This window comes from Narcine bancroftii, chromosome 2, assembly GCF_036971445.1.
Source record: "Narcine bancroftii isolate sNarBan1 chromosome 2, sNarBan1.hap1, whole genome shotgun sequence".
Taxonomy (NCBI): Eukaryota; Metazoa; Chordata; class Chondrichthyes; order Torpediniformes; family Narcinidae; genus Narcine; species Narcine bancroftii.
The window spans coordinates 68,063,974-68,082,166 of record NC_091470.1 but is presented as its reverse complement, the minus strand read 5'-3'; the positions used below and the strand labels follow the sequence as shown (position 1 = coordinate 68,082,166).

Sequence of the window (18,193 nt, the reverse complement as noted above, 5' to 3'; positions counted from 1 at the left end):
CTTTGTGTCTTCCTTGGCCGGGGGGTGGGGGGTGCCAAAGGTTTGGAGAATGGCAAATATAGTCCTATAGCACTGCCAAAGGCAGAGCTGCTAGAATGAATGCTGTCCACACCAAGCAAGTTAATCAGTAACTGCCGTTTATTCAAAACATTCACATTCCTTTTTATGGGAGTGATGTCATAATGCTGTTGTGAGGCCTGATCATTCCCCTGGCAATGTGCTCCTGCAGCCTGGAACTTCTGCGCGGTGGCTGTTTGCTTCGGCGATTCGGCCTGTTGTGTGCAGGGTTGACCCGGCCCGCTACAGATAATAGGAGAATCCATGGAATTATAAACCAGTGAGTCCATCAGTGGTGGGCAAACTACTGAAACCAATTTTTAAGTTTAGGATTTACAAGCATTTAGAAAAGTTGTCTTTTCCAAGATACTCAGTGTGGTTTTATGAGGGGAAGGTCATGCCTCAGTAAGTTAATTGAGTTTTTTGAGAAAGTAACAAAAGAAATTGGTGAAGGTAGGTCAGAAGATGTGCTGTGTATGGAATTTAGTCAGGCATTTGACAGAATCCACCATGAGAGACTCGTTCAGAAAATCATGAGGCATGGAACCTTGGCTGTGTGGATTCAGAATTGGCTTGCCTCTTTAAAGCAGAGAGTAGTAGATGACAAAAAGTATTCTGCTTGGAAATCAGTGACTAGTGGGAGTTCTGCAGGGATCTGTTCTTGGACTCCAGCTCTTTGTGATTTTTATAAATGTCCTGGTCAACGAAGATGGGTCAGTAAGTTTGCAGATGATACGAAGGTTGAAGGTGTGAAAAAACACACAAATGCTGGAGAAACTCAGCAGGTCAAACAGTGCCTTTACGCAGCAAAGGTAAAGATACATCACCAACGTTTCAGGCTTGAGCCCTTCATCAAGGTGTGAGGGAATATGAGAGATGGTGTTGAAGACTATCATAGGTTACTGCAGGATACAGAGTTGGGTGAAAAGATGGCAGATTGAGTTCAATCCAGATAAGTGTGAGGTGATGCATTTTGATAGGTCAAATTTGAAGGCAGAGTACATGGTTAATGGTAGGATACTTAACAGTATGGAAAACAGTGGGACCTTGGGGTTCAAGGTCTTAGCATAGGTTGATAGAATAGTTTAAAAAAAAAGACTATGACCTGTTGGGCTTCATTAATCAGGAGATTGAGTTCAGGAGTTGTTAGGTAATGTTGCAGCTCTATAAATCTCCGGTGAGGCCACACTTTGAATATTGTGTTCAGTTCTGGTCACCTCACTACAGGATGCATGTGGAACCTACGGCGAGGTGCAGAGGAGATTTACCAGGATGTTGCCTGCTTTGGAAAATATGTCTTAAGAGGCAAGGTTAGCAGAGTTAGGGATTTTCACTTTGGAGTGACTTAATAGATAGCTACAGGATTATGAGATGCACCCTTTTCCCAGAGCGGGAGTAGCAAAACACTAAAGGTAAAGGTTCCATTATTGTCACGTAATACTACATTTAGAATGTAACGTACATGAAATTCTTTAACTTTGTCTACCATAAGGAAGCTGGAGAGTCGTCACTTTGTCCAGCGTCCCCCTCACAGAAATGAGGGCCCAGCGAGGAAAGAACTCGTGATCCCAGTTTACAAGACCACTGAGCTATCAGAGCTTAGAGGACATCTGTACAAAGTGAAGGGCAGGAAGTTTAAGGGAGTCATCGGGGTAAGTTTTTTTTTAAACAGAGTTTTGTGTGCTTGGAATGGATTGCCAGGTGGGGAGGAGGTTGGAACAATAGGGGCATTTTAGAGACTCTTAGGCAGCACATTGGATGAAAGAAATTGGAGGGTTACAAGGTAGAAAGGGTTTTGTTTTATTTTGGTAGGTAGATATGGGTTGGTATGACATCATGGACTGAAGGGCCTGTACTGTGATAGAGGCAGGGACTACTGTATCATTTAGACAAGTATATGCACTGGAAAGGTTTAAAGGTATGGCTGAATGCAGGCAAATGGGACTAATTTGGGTTGAAGGACCTGTTTCTGTGATGTACAATGTTGACTATGATGACAGCTTGAGCATCAACTTGTTTCCAATCATCAGACTCAATCTTTAACAATTAAGTCCCAGGCAAATCTATTTGTGAAACAGTTAATCACCAATCAAATTGGTCTGAATTGCAGCCACAATATTGGTAAATTTGCAGTTTGTTAAATTGAGAAGTTTCATCTCTTTCACTCCATGAGCAGTTTTAATATATTTTCTGAAACAAGAATCCTCCAAGTGTATACCTGATCTTGAACAATTCTATTCACACACCTATTTTGTTGCAATTGTGTATATAATATGGAAATCCTGAAGTTATTAATTAGTAAAATCAATAAATTATCAACCTGCAATAAAATAGTACAAAGTTATATTCCAAGTCATAATGACTGCCTGACAAATTTTACAAATGTAATGACCTTAGTTTTTTCAGTGTATAGTTGTTGTACATTTTAGAAACTTAGTGTTCTCAGAAACGATTAGTCTTTAAAAAAGTGGGGTTTTTTTTCTTCTGAGTTTCTTCATCAATTTTGTTATGTGTTTGGCTGTTGTCCCTGGGAAAGGACTACAGCACTGCTGTGCTCTTAACCTGGTAAGTCCAAAGTGGGAATCAATTTTACACAGATGTCCATTGTAAGAAAAATGGAACTCCATGCTGCAAGTCATTGGATATTTATGGGGATGTTTTATTGTGGCTAACACAACATACAGATGCACTGAAATTGCTGCAGCAAAAGTGGTACACAAGATACACCAACTACAATAAAACATTAAATTACCACAATATGCCAAGACTGATGGATAAATATTCACCGTTGCAGTTAGCACAAACTTTCAGAAATGCAGACAAAGCTTTTGTTGATCTTGAACTAATTTCTACTTAGTAAGTATTGGGGGGAGGGGGCTTCAAGAGTCTGATAGCTTTTGGATAAAAACTGTTCTTGAACCTAGAAATGCTAGACATTCTGCCTGGAGGTAGAAGTAAGTGAGAAGAGGTTGTGACCTTGGTGATGGCTTCCCCCTTGAGCCAACTTCTCACATGGAGGTCTACAATGGATGGGAGGTCAGTTGCCTATGATAGCGTTGGCCAGGTCTGCCACTTTCTGCAGCCTATTGCAATCTTGGGCACTCAAGTTACCAAACCAAATTGATGCAACCAGTCAGTATGCCTTTAAAGGTTTGATGGAGTATTTGATAAAATCCAAAAATGTATTGATTACTAAGAGAAACTGTAATGCCCATTCTCAAGTTACAATTTCTAAGTAAAAGTTATTAGATTAGTATGCCAAACTAGGTAGAAGACTATTTAAATAGGGTCAGACTATGTCATGAGTAGCAGTTTCATTTTTGGAAGAATTGAGTAGGAATCACTGTATAGTTAGGAAATAAATTTAAAGTGATTTAAAATTGAGAAATTCAAACTGCCAGGTTGAAAATGACTAAAATGGATTGGTTGTGTCACAAAGGTTATATGCTTCAAATCAAATGGTAAGTGCACAAATTTTAACATTCAGAACCCATTAGAATCGTAACAGTGAAGTAGATACTCTGCATCTGGTGGACATTTTAGTTTTTGGGAATGTTGGATAGATGAAAATAATCTCAAAGAAACAAATGACATTGCCATGGGTGTAGTGACCTGGTAATGGAAAACCTATATTGTTAACTCATCATCCATCAAATTCTGCCACATCGTTAACTTTAAGCCATCAGAGACATTGCTTAACACAGACAAGAAAAATGAATCTGAATGCGCAGGAGAAATAAAAACATTTGACTGATGCATTATAGAGTTATTATTTAGTGTATTTGCAATTATTAGTCCATTCAAATGTAAAATGTGAAAAAAATTAAGATAATTCTCAACATCTTAAAGTTTTGCAGCTGTTATAATTACATAAATATGCAAGTTTTTAAAGTCATAATTATATAAAACTAAAATGTTGTCTATTTCATACTTTTAATACAAGAACACAGTGCAAGATAAATTACTGTATGATTTAAAAGAAAGTCTGAATCCCACCTCTGCCAAATACAAAGCGTCTAATTTACATCTCTAAACTTCACGCACATTTAACGAAGTTTCTTTGAAATTTTCAATTTCTGATAAGAGTGAGAAACTCCTCTCGGGTCTTTGGGTCCTCCCGAAAAACACCTAACATAGTGCTGGTGACTGTTTTACTGTTCATCTTTTGGACTCCCCTCATCATCATACACAGGTGCCTGCAACAACAAAAAGTTGCATTACAAACTCAAGCAGATATAATTTAAAATTAATTATTCCAGTGTCATCTGTTCTTCCCTCCAAATTACCTGGCACTTCCACTCCATCTCCCACTGTGGCTATTATTCTTCCCACTCATTAACCCTACCAGGGTTGGATATAAAATAAACTCAAATTTCAGCACGTCTTTCACACCGTGAGGTACTCTAACTTGCTCCTGACATCACAGAGCCCATTTGCCATCTACAAGCTTCAAATTAGAACTATGATAAAATGCTGTTATTACCTATAAAACTGAAAAACAAAAGGTTTAGCATCAACAAGAGATCAGTTTGCTAAATTGGTGGTTCAGCATTGTACTTGTCCATCTCCTATCCATTAAATGCACTGTTATTACAGTAATTGTGATTTCAGATTTATTGTCAGAATACATGCATGACATCACATACCACACTCAGATTTTTTTTCTGTGGGCAGGGCAGAATTACCACTACCCAGCATATGCATGTAAACAGGTAACAAAATGTGCAACACAGAGAATTTTAAAAAATCAATAAAGTGCACAAGTAAGGGTCCTTAAATGAGTCTCTGATCTCATTTGTCGTTGAGTCCAATGGTGGAGGGGTAGCAGCTGTTCCTGAACCTGATGGTGAGAGTCCTGTGGCAGTGAGAACAGAGCGTGTGCTGGGTGATGTGGATTCTTGATGATTGCTGCTGCCCACCGATGGCCTGGTTTCCTGTAGATGCCCCTAATAGTGGGAAAGGTTTTGCCTGTTAGGTCCAGGAAAGATCTACCAAGATAGTGATTCCCAAGAACTTCAATTTGCTCACCCTCTCCATCTCTGATCCCCCAATGATCACTGGATTGTATATCTCTGGTTTTCCTTTCCTGAAGTCAACAATCAGCTCCTTAGTTTTGGTGACATTGAGTGGAAGGTTGTTGTTGGTGCACTCTTCAGCCAAGTTTTCAATCTCCCAATTGTATGGCGAATATACCCACTACCTTGGTATCGTCGGCAAATTTGTAGATGGTGTTATTGTTGTATCAAGCCACACAGTTTATAGTTGTAAAGTGAGCAGAGCAGGCAAAGTTGGCTTGTTCACACCTTCCCACATAATGTTAAGAACATACCATCATCTCTCAAATTGTTCTGACAGTGTTCAATCAATATCCTAGAAGTTCCCATTAACATTAATATACTCATCACTCCTTTTTCAGTTAGGCAGTGAATGTCCGTCAGTCTATAGCTTGATAACCTTCACATGCACATTGTTTTTTAAACACACAAATTGGCTTAGCTTTCATAGTGGAATTCTAATCAGTGATCCACCCCTTCTTGCCTTTGTAAATACCATGGGATTCATTAAATTGCCTTGCGAACAGAATTAAATTTTTTAAACTAATAAATTTAATGATGTTCTTTCACTGTGTAAATACATTTTGATTTAATCCTTGATAATAGAATTTCTAGATCAACATTAATCTAATTTATAAATTATACAAACTAGTTTAGTATTTCACCACTAATTTCAGATTCAGAACTTACATGGCTTCAACGACAACCCCTACTCCTGCAGGGCGCAAGGCTTCTGTGATTGCAACAGCAATTTGTTTGGTGAGACGCTCTTGTACTGCAAATGGACAGAACAATGTTCCCATGAGGAAGGTAACCAGAGTTAACCATTCGGTGAACATGGAGTTCTATTTAATGATGCTTTTTCAATATTGTGTTAATAAAACTAAAATTTCTATTGGTTTTAAAATCAGATATACAGGTATAGTTTGATAATTTACACATCACCATAAAGAATATTAAATCCTCATTTACTGTAAATTTATTCATTAACCATTTATATCAGTCAATCGGCACTAGACTAAACAAAGGAATAATCCTTTCTACAGTTATATTAAATGTAATTTTATTAAATAATCATGATGGTTCATGAAGATAATTGTGTGGAAGGTTTAAAGCAGCAAACCATTTTCAAAGTAGTGAAGGCATGTTAAAATAATCAGTTTTAAGAATTTCAGTTTGGCAAAATCTCCTCCTTCATATAGACTGTACTTGTCTTAACTTCCCCCACAACTGTAGTTTCGCTTAATTTCATTACCTGTACATGTCTTAACAATGTTCCTTCACTCCTGTATGGTTCCGCTCATTTTGTTTCTCATTCGTTTGTCTTGGGCTCTTTCATTTCAGTCTATCCTTTGTAATATCTGCTTTTCCAAATGCTTCTCATATTTCCTTGTTGCTATACTCTTTCTTGACCTGAGCTAAAATATGTTAATTAAGATGTATCCTGTACTCTCGTGAAATAGTGGAATCGGTGACCATACATTAAACCATCTACATATCGCTTCAGTTTTGCTTGAATTTCACAGAGTGAAAGCAGAGGATTGAAAAGAGAATGTTTAAACTCCCCTATGATTCTCAGCCGAGAACATATTCAATGATTAATCTGAAATTCTCTACCCCTAGTGATGTAAAGATGACTCCTTGTTGTCTTGAAGCAGAGACTTCTTAAAGGAGCATTAATATGACTTTGTGTGGGGGAATTAATGTCAAACAAACTTGATTGAGTTTTTTGACAAGGGAACAATGATTGAGGAGGCTACGGCAATGAATGTTGTATACACAGACCTCAGTAAGGGCTTCCAACAAAGTTTCTTATGATGAGCTCTTCCAAAACAGTTAAAGCATATGGAATCCATGGAGACGTGATAGATTCATAATGGACAAAAGACAGGAGTAATGATGGAGGGTGAACTGTTGTGTCTTGTAGAGTTTAATGCAGTGACCACTGTTTGCGATATTTTTGTGTGTGAGATTTAGACAAACGTGTGGATGGGCTGATTAGGTAGTTTGCCATGACTCAAAAATTGGGGTAGATTTGCGGTTAATATGAAAAATGGTTCAGAAGATTATATGCAAATTGAAAATATGGACATAGAAATGCCAGGTGGATTTTAATCCAGGCAAGCCTAGCAATCATCAGCCTGTAAGTTTGACATTTATGGTAGGTAAATTAATGGAAAATGTTCTTAGAGATAGTATATATAAATATCTGGAGATATAGGGTCTGATTAGGAACACACAACACGGATTTGTGTGTGGAAGGTCATGTTTGACCAATCTTGTTGAATTTTTTGAAGAGGTGACTAGGAATGTTGATTAGGTTTTAATTTTGAGATAGTCAAATGGATTCAACAGTGGCTGGAAGGCGAGTCGTAGTGGGTAGCTGTTTGTCACGTGGGAGGTCGGTGACAAGCGGTGTGCCTCAGGGATCTGTATCGCATCCTTTGCTGTTTGTCATTTACATTAATGATCTGGATTATGGGGTGGAAAATTGGATTAGTAAATACGAAGATGGCTTTCAAAGATTGCAGAGAGATTTGGACTGCTTAGAAGAGTGGGCTGAAAGATGAAGTTTAATGCTGATAAGTGTGAAATACTTCATTTTGGTAGGAACAATCAAAACAGAACATACAGAATAAATGGGAGGGCAATGAGGAATGCAGCGGAGCAGAAAGATCTAGGAATAATGGTTCATCGTTCCTCGAAGGTAGAATCTCATGTGGATAGGGTGGTGAAGAAGGCTTTTAGTTGGGAAGTGATGTGGCAACTGTTCAAGGAATTGGTGAGGCCAAATTTAGAGTACTGTGTGCAGTTCTGGTCATTTAATTATAGGAAGGATAGAGAGTACAGAAAAGATTTACAAAAATGTTACCTGGGTTTCAGAATCTAGATTACAAAAAGATTGAGCAAATTAGGTCTTTATTCTTTGGAGAGTAGAAGGTTGAGAGGGGATTTGGTTGAGGAATTTAAGATTATGAGAGGGATAGATAGAGTTGATGTGGATAGGCTTTTTCCTTTGAGGGTAGGAGAGATTGAAGCAAGAGGTCATGAATTAAGAGTTAAGGGGCAAAAGTTTAGAAGTAACATGAAGGGGAACTTCTTCATTCAGAGAGTGGTGGCTGTGTGGAATGAGCTTCTGGGAAAAGTAGTGGTGGAAGGGTCAATTTTGTCACTTAAGGAAAAATTGGATAGGTCTGTGGATGGGAGGGAAATGGAGAGTAATGCGCAGGATGCAGGTAGTGGGACTAGAGGAGAGTACTTGTTTGGTGCAGACTAGAAGGGCTAAAATGGCCTGTTTCTGTGCTGTAATTGTTATATGATTATACAAATGTGAGGTGTTGCACTTTGGGAGATCAAATACAAGAGGAAAATATACACTAAATTGCAGGAGCCTTTAGGAACACTGATGAACAGAGGGATCATGGGATGGTAAAGAAGGCAATGAAGGTTAGCATTAAGTATGAAGGTTAGCAAGTCATCTTGCAGGTTAGGTCACATACCAACATACCTCAAGGATGCGTGCTAAGCCTACTGCTCTACACTGCTGGTTTTCAAATGTTTTCTTTCCACTCACATAATACTTTAATCCCTCTGCCATTAGTAAGGGATTACTTAAGGTGGTATATACAGAGCCGTTGTCATACCCACACTCCTGTTCGGCTCTGAATCATGGGTCCTCTACCGGCACCACCTACGGCTCCTAGAACGCTTCCACCAGCGTTGTCTCTGCTCCATCCTCAACATCCATTGGAGCGCTTACATCCCTAACGTCGAAGTACTCGAGATGGCAGAGGTCGACATCATCGAGTCCACGCTGCTGAAGATCCAGCTGCGCTGGATGGGTCACGTCTCCAGAATGGAGGACCATCGCCTTCCCAAGATCGTGTTATATGGCGAGCTCTCCACTGGCCACCGTGACAGAGGTGCACCAAAGAAAAGGTACAAGGACTGCCTAAAGAAATCTCTTGGTGCCTGCCACATTGACCACCGCCAGTGGGCTGATAACGCCTCAAACCGTGCATCTTGGCGCCTCACAGTTTGGCGGGCAGCAACCTCCTTTGAAGAAGACCGCAGAGCCCACCTCACTGACAAAAGGCAAAGGAGGAAAAACCCAACACCCAACCCCAACCAACCAATTTTCCCCTGCAACCGCTGCAATCGTGTCTGCCTGTCCCGCATCGGACTTGTCAGCCACAAACGAGCCTGCAGCTGACGTGGACTTTTTACCCCTTCCATAAATCTTCGTCCGCGAAGCCAAGCCAAAGATGTGAATGGGAAAAGAAAGGTTGAGAACCACTGCTCTAGATCCAATTGTTACTGAAATATTTTGCTTGAGAAAAATTGTCATTGGCCCATTTCCTTTGGAGATATGAAACCGTGCACATAACAAGACAATTAGGTATGATTACCATTTTTCAAACTTTTCTTCCCCCTAGACTTTTCCCCTTTCACCCATATCCTCTGGTTTGTGTATCAGCTACCCTCAGTGGAAAAAATCTACCTGCATTTAATCTGTCTGTACCCCTCAATTTTAAATATCTCTATCAACTATTCCCTCATTCATCTAGGTTCCAGGATATAAAGTCCTAACCTGTTTTACCTTTTCCTGAAGTCCAGGCAACATTCTAATAAATCTTCTCTGCACTCTTTCAATTTTATTGATATCTTTCCTGTAATTAATGACCAAAACTCCACATAATACTCCAAATTTGGCCTCACCAATAAATTATACAATTTTACCATAACATCCCAACTCCTGTACTCAATACTTTTGATTTATGAAGGATAATATGCCAAAATGTCTTTTTATAACCCTACCTACCTGTGACACCACTTTCAGGGAATTAAATATCTGTATTCACTGTTCCACTGCACTCCTTAGTGCCCTACTGTATTTTCAACCCATTTTTCCAGCTGGTCCTGATCCCTCTGCAAGCTTTGAAAGCTTTTCTCACTGACCACTAATCTTTGAATCATCTGCAAACTTGCTGATCCAATTTACTACTTTATCATTTAGATCAATTATATAGATGACAAACAACAAAGGAACCAGAACTGATCCTTGACTCACACCACTAATCACAGGCCTCCAGTCAAAGAGGCAATCATCCACTACCACTCTCTGAATTCCCACATGAAGCCAATGTGGTATACAGTTTCCTACCTCACCATAAATACCAAGCAACTAAACCTTCATGACTAACCTCCCATGTGGGACCTTGTCAAAGGTCTTGCTAAAGTTCATGTAGACAACATCGACAGCCTTCCCTTAAACTTTCCTGATAATCTCCTTGAAAAATTCCATATTGGAACTCTATAGCTTGGTTAAACACGACCTACCATGCACAAAACTATGTTGACTATACCTAATCAATCCCTAGCTATCCAATCTCTTAGAATACCTTCCAATAACTTACCCACTACTGACGTCAGGCTCAACCGGCCTATAAATTCCAGGGTTACTTTTGGAGACTTTTTTTAAATGGAATAACATGTGCCACCCTCCAATCCTCTGGCACCACACTCATGGCTAAGGATATTTTAGATATTTCTGCCAGAACCCCTGCAATTTCTACACTAGCCTCCGTCAAGGCCCAAGGGATTATCTTGTCAGGCCCTGGGGGATTTATCCACCCTCATTTGCTTTAAGATGGCAAGCATCTCTTCCTCTTTCATCTGTATAGGTTCCATGACCTCACTGCTTGTTTTCCCTACCTCCCTATACTCTGCGCTAGTTTCCTGAATAAACACTGATTTTAAAAAAACCATTCAAGATCTCCCCCATCTCTTCTGGCTACATACATACCACTCTGATCTTCAAGGGGACCAATTTTGTCCCTTACAATGCTTTTGCTTTTAATATAGCTGTAGAAACCCTTAGGATTTTCCTTCACATTGTCTGCCAAAGCAACTTCATGGTTTCTTTCAGTCTTCCTGATACCTTTCTGGAGTCTTTTTGCATTTTTATACTCCTTAAGTACCTAATTTGCTCAGTGTTGCCTATACCTGCTATACACTTCTTTGTTGGCTGGATTATAAAGCATTAATTAAAAGGAGAATTTGGACAAACTTAGATTGTTTTCCCTGGCGTATTGGAGGCCAAGGAGTGACTTGTTTGAATTATATTAAATTATGAGAAGCAGAAAGGGTAGAGATTTCAAATAATAGAAGAAATAGATTAAAAGCAAGAGGGGGGAGAATTTTTAAAAGGATATTAATAAGGTTTCCCCAGAGTGGTGGATGCCTGGAATATACTGCTAAGGAAAGTGGTGGAAGCAGATCATGATTGCCAAGTTTAAGAGGCATTTAGACAGGCACATGACAGCCAGTCATTGGAGGGATGTTTACCATGTATGGGAAGATTAGATTAAATTGAGATTACAGTCTGTGGATGAAGGGCTTAATTCCTGTTCTGATGGTGTTTCCCCGAATCTATACATGAGGTGAATATCCTCCTGCCAAATCCCATCTGCAACTTAAGATTTTAGATACAAATTGAATGAAAATATTTTGACAATAATTAATGACTTACCCTGAAGTCTCCTACTGTAAATCTCAACAATTCTGGAAAACCAAAATTCGGATTAGTATTTAATTTAGGTCCTGAATGAATAACTTCAAAAAGCTTTTTTCATTCATTTTTTTTCAACTGAGCACAAAAACATTTAAAAATCTAACTACATTTGAATATCACAATATTATTTGTCATTATATTAGTATCACAAACCATTTAAGAAAATTAATACATTATCTTGGCATGACATCTTTCAGTTCAAATACCAAGTGGATGCATTTGATAAAATGCTTTATAATAATACTTGCATCACATCGAGATCAAATGAATGCTCGAGCAGAAAAGAAGCTATTTAAGGCAAATTTAGTTAATTTAAATTCTTTTTGATTGCCAAAGTGAATTTCCTTTCCACATTCAGGAGGTACATTTTAAAAATAAGGAAAGACAGTGGTCCATGTGTGCTCAATAGCAATTAAGGAAATAACATTGAAAAAGTAACTCACCAAATCAGCTAGTTTTATTTGATGATTAAAGGCCTGTTTTCTTATTCATGGAACTTGAATTTTTTTTAAGCAAAGAATGATACTTTCTTTTTACATTGGTAATAAAGCTTGAATTACTTTAACAGTTATCAAAAGTAATCACATTCCAATAAAGCGGATGGCACGGTTAGTGGAGCAGTTGGCACAATACAATTACAATGCCAGCGATCCGGGGTTGAAGTCAGCATGGTCTAAGGAATTTGTGTGTTCCCCCCGTGGCCTGTGTGGGTTTTCTCTGGTTTCCTCACATGGTCTAAAACATACAGGTTGGTAGGTTAATTGGGTGTAATCAGATGACGTGGGTTTCATGAGCTGGAAGGGACTTGGTACTGAGCTGTGTCATTAAAATCAAATTGATCAGCTTTTGGATACAGTGCAGATAGTTTTGGAATAATTTTTGGAATCTAATAGGGATCATGAACTGGGTTTAGACTGCCGAGAGACAAGTTGATTTTACCCTATGGATGATGTGCGTTGCTACCGTATCCTGCTCAGTAAGAGAGGAACTGCAGGTTTAGAGATTTGTGCATGTGCTTGGATGAGGAGGCAATGATGAAAAGCTACCGTCCTTGGGATTACGAATGAATGCCTCCAAGTCCAAACACAGATACACGTACTTAGTGCCTTTTACTGGCTAAAGAATGCTGCCTAACCTTGGTGCTGACAGCACACAATGAACAAGAATGGTAGTTGGTAAATTTGTCAAATGTAAGATTTTTAGACCCGAAGGAGTTCAGAGAAGCGAATAAGATGTTATAATTGAAACAATTTAGTAGTTTAAATTTTGCTTAAGAAATTGGAGCAAGGGTCAACATCCAAGAAAAGATGTTTTGTTAGATGTTCTACAGGAGTCGTGAAAATAAATTAGAATGATGAACTGATTGGCATTTTGAAATAGATCCAAATTATTGATCAATGTATGCAAATCTAGCATTACACTAATAATTGATTTGTGATTATTGAACAAAAGCAGGATATCAATTTGAATAGAAATAAAAGCAAAGCTGGAGAAACTCAGCAGGTCAAACAGTGTCCTTTATATAGCAAAGGTAAAAATACATAACCAATGTTTCAGGCTTGAGGTATGGAAGTGTTGGCAGGCGTCTGAATAAGAGTGACGGGGGTGGGGTGGAGAGAGACGTGGTCTCTAAGGCAGGAGGTAGAGGACAGCAGCAAGCAAGGGGAGGAGGGATGGCTAGGTGAATAGAGGGGAGTGGAGGGCGGAGAGCAGATTAGCAAAAACTGGAAAAGTTGATGTTACCTAGCTGGAGAGTTCCCAGATGGAAAAATCAGGTGTTGATCCTGTAATTTACAGGTGGTCTTCGTGGGATAGTACACAAGGCCATAGACAGACATAGGGAGTGAACACAGACACAAGTATGGGAGAGTGACACAAACTGAAATGGTTGGCTACTGGAAGGTCTCCGTCATTGGTGCGGATGGAGCGAAGGTGCTCAGCGAAGCAATCTCCTAAACTGCACTCAGTCTCTCTGAAGTAGAGAAGGCCACAAAGGGAGCACCGGATGCAGTAAATCAATCCTTTCGATACATGTGAAGTATTGCTTCACTTGAAAGGGCTGTTTGGGGCCTCAGGACTGTGGTGAGAAAGGGGACGGGGGAAGGGATGAGTGCATGAGGGAGTCACTGAGGGGACAGTCCCTACAGAAAGCAGAAAGGGGAAGATGTGTCAGGTGGTAGGATGTTGTTGTAAGTGCTGGAAATTCTGGTGGGTGGTTGGTGAGGACAAGAGGAATCCTGTGTTTGATGCGTCTGGGGCAGATAAGGGGGAAATGGAGAAAATGCAGGTGAGGGCTAAATTGATGGTGGTAGAGGGGAAGCCACGTTTGTGGAAGTTACTAGACATTACAGAAGATCTGGACTGGAAGACCTCATCTTGAAACGGATGCAACAGAAATGGAGAAATTGAGAGAAGGTAATAGGATCCTTGCAGGGGACAGGGTGTGAAGAAGTGTAGTCAAGATAGTTGTGGGAGTTATGATGGGGTGGTAGGTGAGGACAAGGGGATTCTGTGTTTGCTGTGCTGGTAGCTTTATTTCTCTTTCTCTGAAGGATAAATATCACAAAAAAATATCTGACTGCATAAATCACATATTCAAAAATGCTGGTCAAAATACTATATGACCAAAGAGATATTCTTTAAACATGAAGCTAATAAATAGAATAAAATTAATTGATCTCAGCCTTAAAAGTTAAATAAATGAAGCAATCATATACATCTTTTTGTCTTGAATCCAAAGTAGTTAATAGGCTAGTCATGATTTTTTTAAATTATAATTTGTGACGAATACATGCCACTATTTACTGTCAGTAACATTCAATGTTTAGCTTGCTCCAATTTCTTAAGGAAAATGCAAGAAATTAGAACTTAGAAAAAAGCTGGAAGCATTGATTTGGAATAAAAGTGCTTTCTTTTACAGTTGATCACTACTTACCTGGCTAGCTTGCTAAGACCAAGGAGCCGTTTTTCAGGTAGATAACCTATATGTACCTACAGAATGGAAATAAAACATTAACTACACCTGACCCCAGACAGAAGGGACCAAGACCTTTCTCCAGCCAGAATTGAAATGTCTATACACAAGAGATGCTGACAGTTTCTGATGGGTCCCGAGTCAGTATGAGACCAAATGTGTGCAATGGGATGACCATGCAATGATAAGCAGCCTTTTGAAATAAAGAGCAAGCTGTGAGTAATACTGCTCCAGGGAAAAATGCTCATCCAACTAAAGACAATGAACTAAACTATATGGAACTCTGATTTTCTAAAGCTAGTAACACAGCCAGTGCTATAACTCTCAAGTCTTTTGCAACACGTAACATTACAAAAGATTTCCAGTAATGCAGTGGACATGCATATCGACAGTTTGGTATATTTTGATGACACCAATAGTCGGATCTAAGGTTAAATAAGCTTAAAAGAGTATTAAATTGTTTCATACACATGCACCATATTACATTAGCTTTATTATCTTCTGTCAAACCAAAGACTTAGGGTATTGCCACAGATAACAATTGGAGAAATGCAGCTTTCGTTTCATTGGGTGCTATCTCCAATTCCCTCTGACTGGAAGAGTGAGCAGCCAACCAAAGCCAGATTTTCTACAAACTCCCATTTGTTGCATCTTTCACTCTCATAAGCTCTGAGGCCTAGTTACCTGGCTAACTTGCTCACTCCTATAACTTTTCTGTTTGGTAATATAACCAATTGAAACCTGGAAAAAAAGGAGAGAGTTTCAAAGGTAGAGAATCTTACATTTAATAGATGATATTGGTAATTGAGTTATGAGCAAGAAATATAATCGAAGAGACAATCAAGTAAATTAGTTTGTGTTAGAGTAAGATAACTATGTCAAAGGAAGCTTAATTTAAAGGCTACAAAAACCAGGAAGGTTAAAATAGCATTGTTTTTGTACAAGGTTTTCTAGATTTTGTAACAGGAGGTCCATTTCTTGGCATCTATATTGAAGGCAAATTTCTTAAATTTGACTTGTGCTTCCTATTTTCAGTAAGACCAGAACAGGACACAAACAAAATCCAAGTTCAGACCACCATTACAAATTTGGCACAAGAACAACAGTTTAACAACAACTCACTGTATAGAGAAATAACTAGCAACCCCAGTTCCCTAAATAATTCAGTATCAAGTCAAGGGAAAAAAAAGTGGTGATGATTAATTAATCGAAAAGCAAATTACCGCAGTTGTTGAATTTATCAAAAAAACATTGAATGTTGGAAACACACACATCCTACAAAAGATTATTGACCTCAAACATTCATGATTATTTACCAGATTGATTTTTGCAACCAAAGTGACAAGTTCCAATCATGCAGTAGGATTAATTAAAATGTACCTATGTTCATGAAAGAGGAGATTGCTGAGGTTTATTTCATAGACATTCAAGGATTTCTGTCAGAAAATGACCAAGTTGATATTAGGAGGTTGTTTATTCAGCTGATCAGATCAGAAGTAGTTTTTTTTAAAAAAAACACAGAATTGTTAAAATTTTAAAAACAAACAACTGTCATGTTATGGGCATTTGGGTAACACAAATTTGCTTTGATCTGCCTTCACAAATCACGACCCACAAAGTTGAAAGGTGAAATAAAATTCACTCTTCTGTAATTAATGTGGGTCAAAAGTACATTTTAAAAACCACGATTTTCCCCACCCTGATGCACATGCAGATAATGTACCATTTTTAAAAGCATGGTGGATTCATTTTGCTGTCTAATATTGCTCCCCTCTACCCTCAACCCCCCCAAAAATTGTTCTACCTCCCTTTCCCACAAGGTGTCTAAAATAGGGCTTAGCATGTTGTAAAACTAAACAACCACAAGTTTTACATCCAGTGAAATTCTTTTATTTTACAAAGGTTTGGTGCTGGAGAAAATCTTGGTGCAGCAGCTAAATAGCCTTCAAACACAAGTGCTGGCCATAAGAGATTCATGCTGGAAACTTTCAAGGCAATCTCTAAGTGGCTCCTACCCTGCCTGGTATGAACAGGCAGCTGTGCTACAATCATTACTGTTGAGAAAAATATTCCTGAAGTGTACATCTCCACTTAATATGTGATGGAATGGGAAGTTCTACAGAACACAAGAAATTGGAGCAGGCTCAATCTTAAGTTTTAAGAATAAATTGGTTAGATACATGGATGGGAGAAGTCTGGAGGGTTATGGAATTGTAGTCAGCACAGATGAGAAGGGTTGAATGGCCTATTTTCTGTGCTGTAGCATTCTATGGTGTTGTCCATGTGGCCTGCTCCACTATTCAACAAGATAACGGTTGATCTGGCCATGGATTCATCTCAATTAAGAGTTCAGTTCAAAATTTCAACTATTCCTTTCTCCCACTGATGCTGCTTGACATAACAGATTTTTAAAAAATCTCATTTTCCTTACATTCCTTTTCCTTCTTAAAACCTGTTCCACTTAACGAGATTATTCTTGTCTTGTATTTCCAAAGTTGGACTTGCCCTAATTCTGAAATTTCATAAATACCTCGTCTAAGAGAACAATGGTCGCCGGTCCATCCACGATACACTTTCCCCCACATCTTTTCCATCAAGACCATTCTGGGCCCAAAGCAATCCTTCCAAGTGAACAAACACTTCACTTGTGAATCTGCTGGGTCATTGACTGCATCTGGTGCTCCCATTATGACCTACCCTCCATCAGAATTAGATCTAAAACTAATATATTATGCTTAAACAGGGGTGACTACCATAGGATGAGGAAGGAATTGGGCAGAGTGGACTGGGAGCACAGGCTAATTGATGAAACAGTTGAGGAACAGTGGAAGATTTTCAAAGAAATATTTTGTAATGCTCAACAAAAATATATTCTGGTCAGGAAAAATCAACCGTGGTTAACAAAGGAAATAAAGGAGAGTATAAAATTGAAGGCGCAGGTGTACAAAGCTGCAAAGAGCAGTGGGAACTGGAAGATTGGGATAACTCTAAGAGACAACAAGGGGTTACAAAGCGGGTAATAAGAAATGGGAAAAAGGATTATGAAAGTAAATTGGCACAAAATATAAAAACAGAAAGCAAAAAATTTTATAAATATATAAAACGGAAGAGGGTGGCCAGAGTTAACATGGAGGATGAGAAAGGAAAACTGGTAGCAAAAAATGAGGAAATGGCCAAGGCATTGAACAAATATTTTGTGTCAATCTTCAAGGTGGAAGACACGTCTAGCGTGCCCAAGTGCGGAGTTAAGGATGCGAATGTTGAGGAAGGCCTTGATAAAATAGTTGTTACAAAGGAAGTAGTGATGGAGTAACTAATGGGACTAAAGCCAGACAAATCACCTGGTCCTGATGATGTGCATCCAAGGGTTCTGAAGGAAATGGCAGAAGTTAGACTTGATGCATTGGTGGTCATATTCCTTGGATTCTGGGCAGGTCCCGGCAGACTGGAAGACAGCAAATGTCACGCCACTTTTAAAGAAGGGATGTAGGAAGAAGACTGGAAATTATCGGCCAATTAGCTTGACGTCTGTAG

General features: G+C 39.0%; 1 protein-coding gene across 3 annotated transcripts in view; it reads right to left on the bottom strand.

Annotated features, from left to right (window-relative positions):
* Positions 1–2,695: 2,695 nt before the first annotated feature.
* gch1 (GTP cyclohydrolase 1) overlaps positions 2,696–18,193 on the bottom strand; it is a 54,284-nt gene continuing 38,786 nt past the window's right edge. For 2 of the 3 annotated variants that reach the window (XM_069916942.1, XM_069916945.1), the window contains exons 3-7: positions 15,344–15,400; positions 14,621–14,676; positions 11,644–11,675; positions 5,802–5,886; positions 2,696–4,253 (exon numbers count right to left, since the gene is read on the bottom strand). In XM_069916942.1, the coding sequence (XP_069773043.1) occupies positions 4,127–4,253; positions 5,802–5,886; positions 11,644–11,675; positions 14,621–14,676; positions 15,344–15,400 (357 nt within the window). In that variant the 3' untranslated portion in view covers positions 2,696–4,126. The remainder of the gene's footprint in view (positions 4,254–5,801; positions 5,887–11,643; positions 11,676–14,620; positions 14,677–15,343; positions 15,401–18,193) is intronic. The other variant, XM_069916943.1, reaches the window with a different exon arrangement.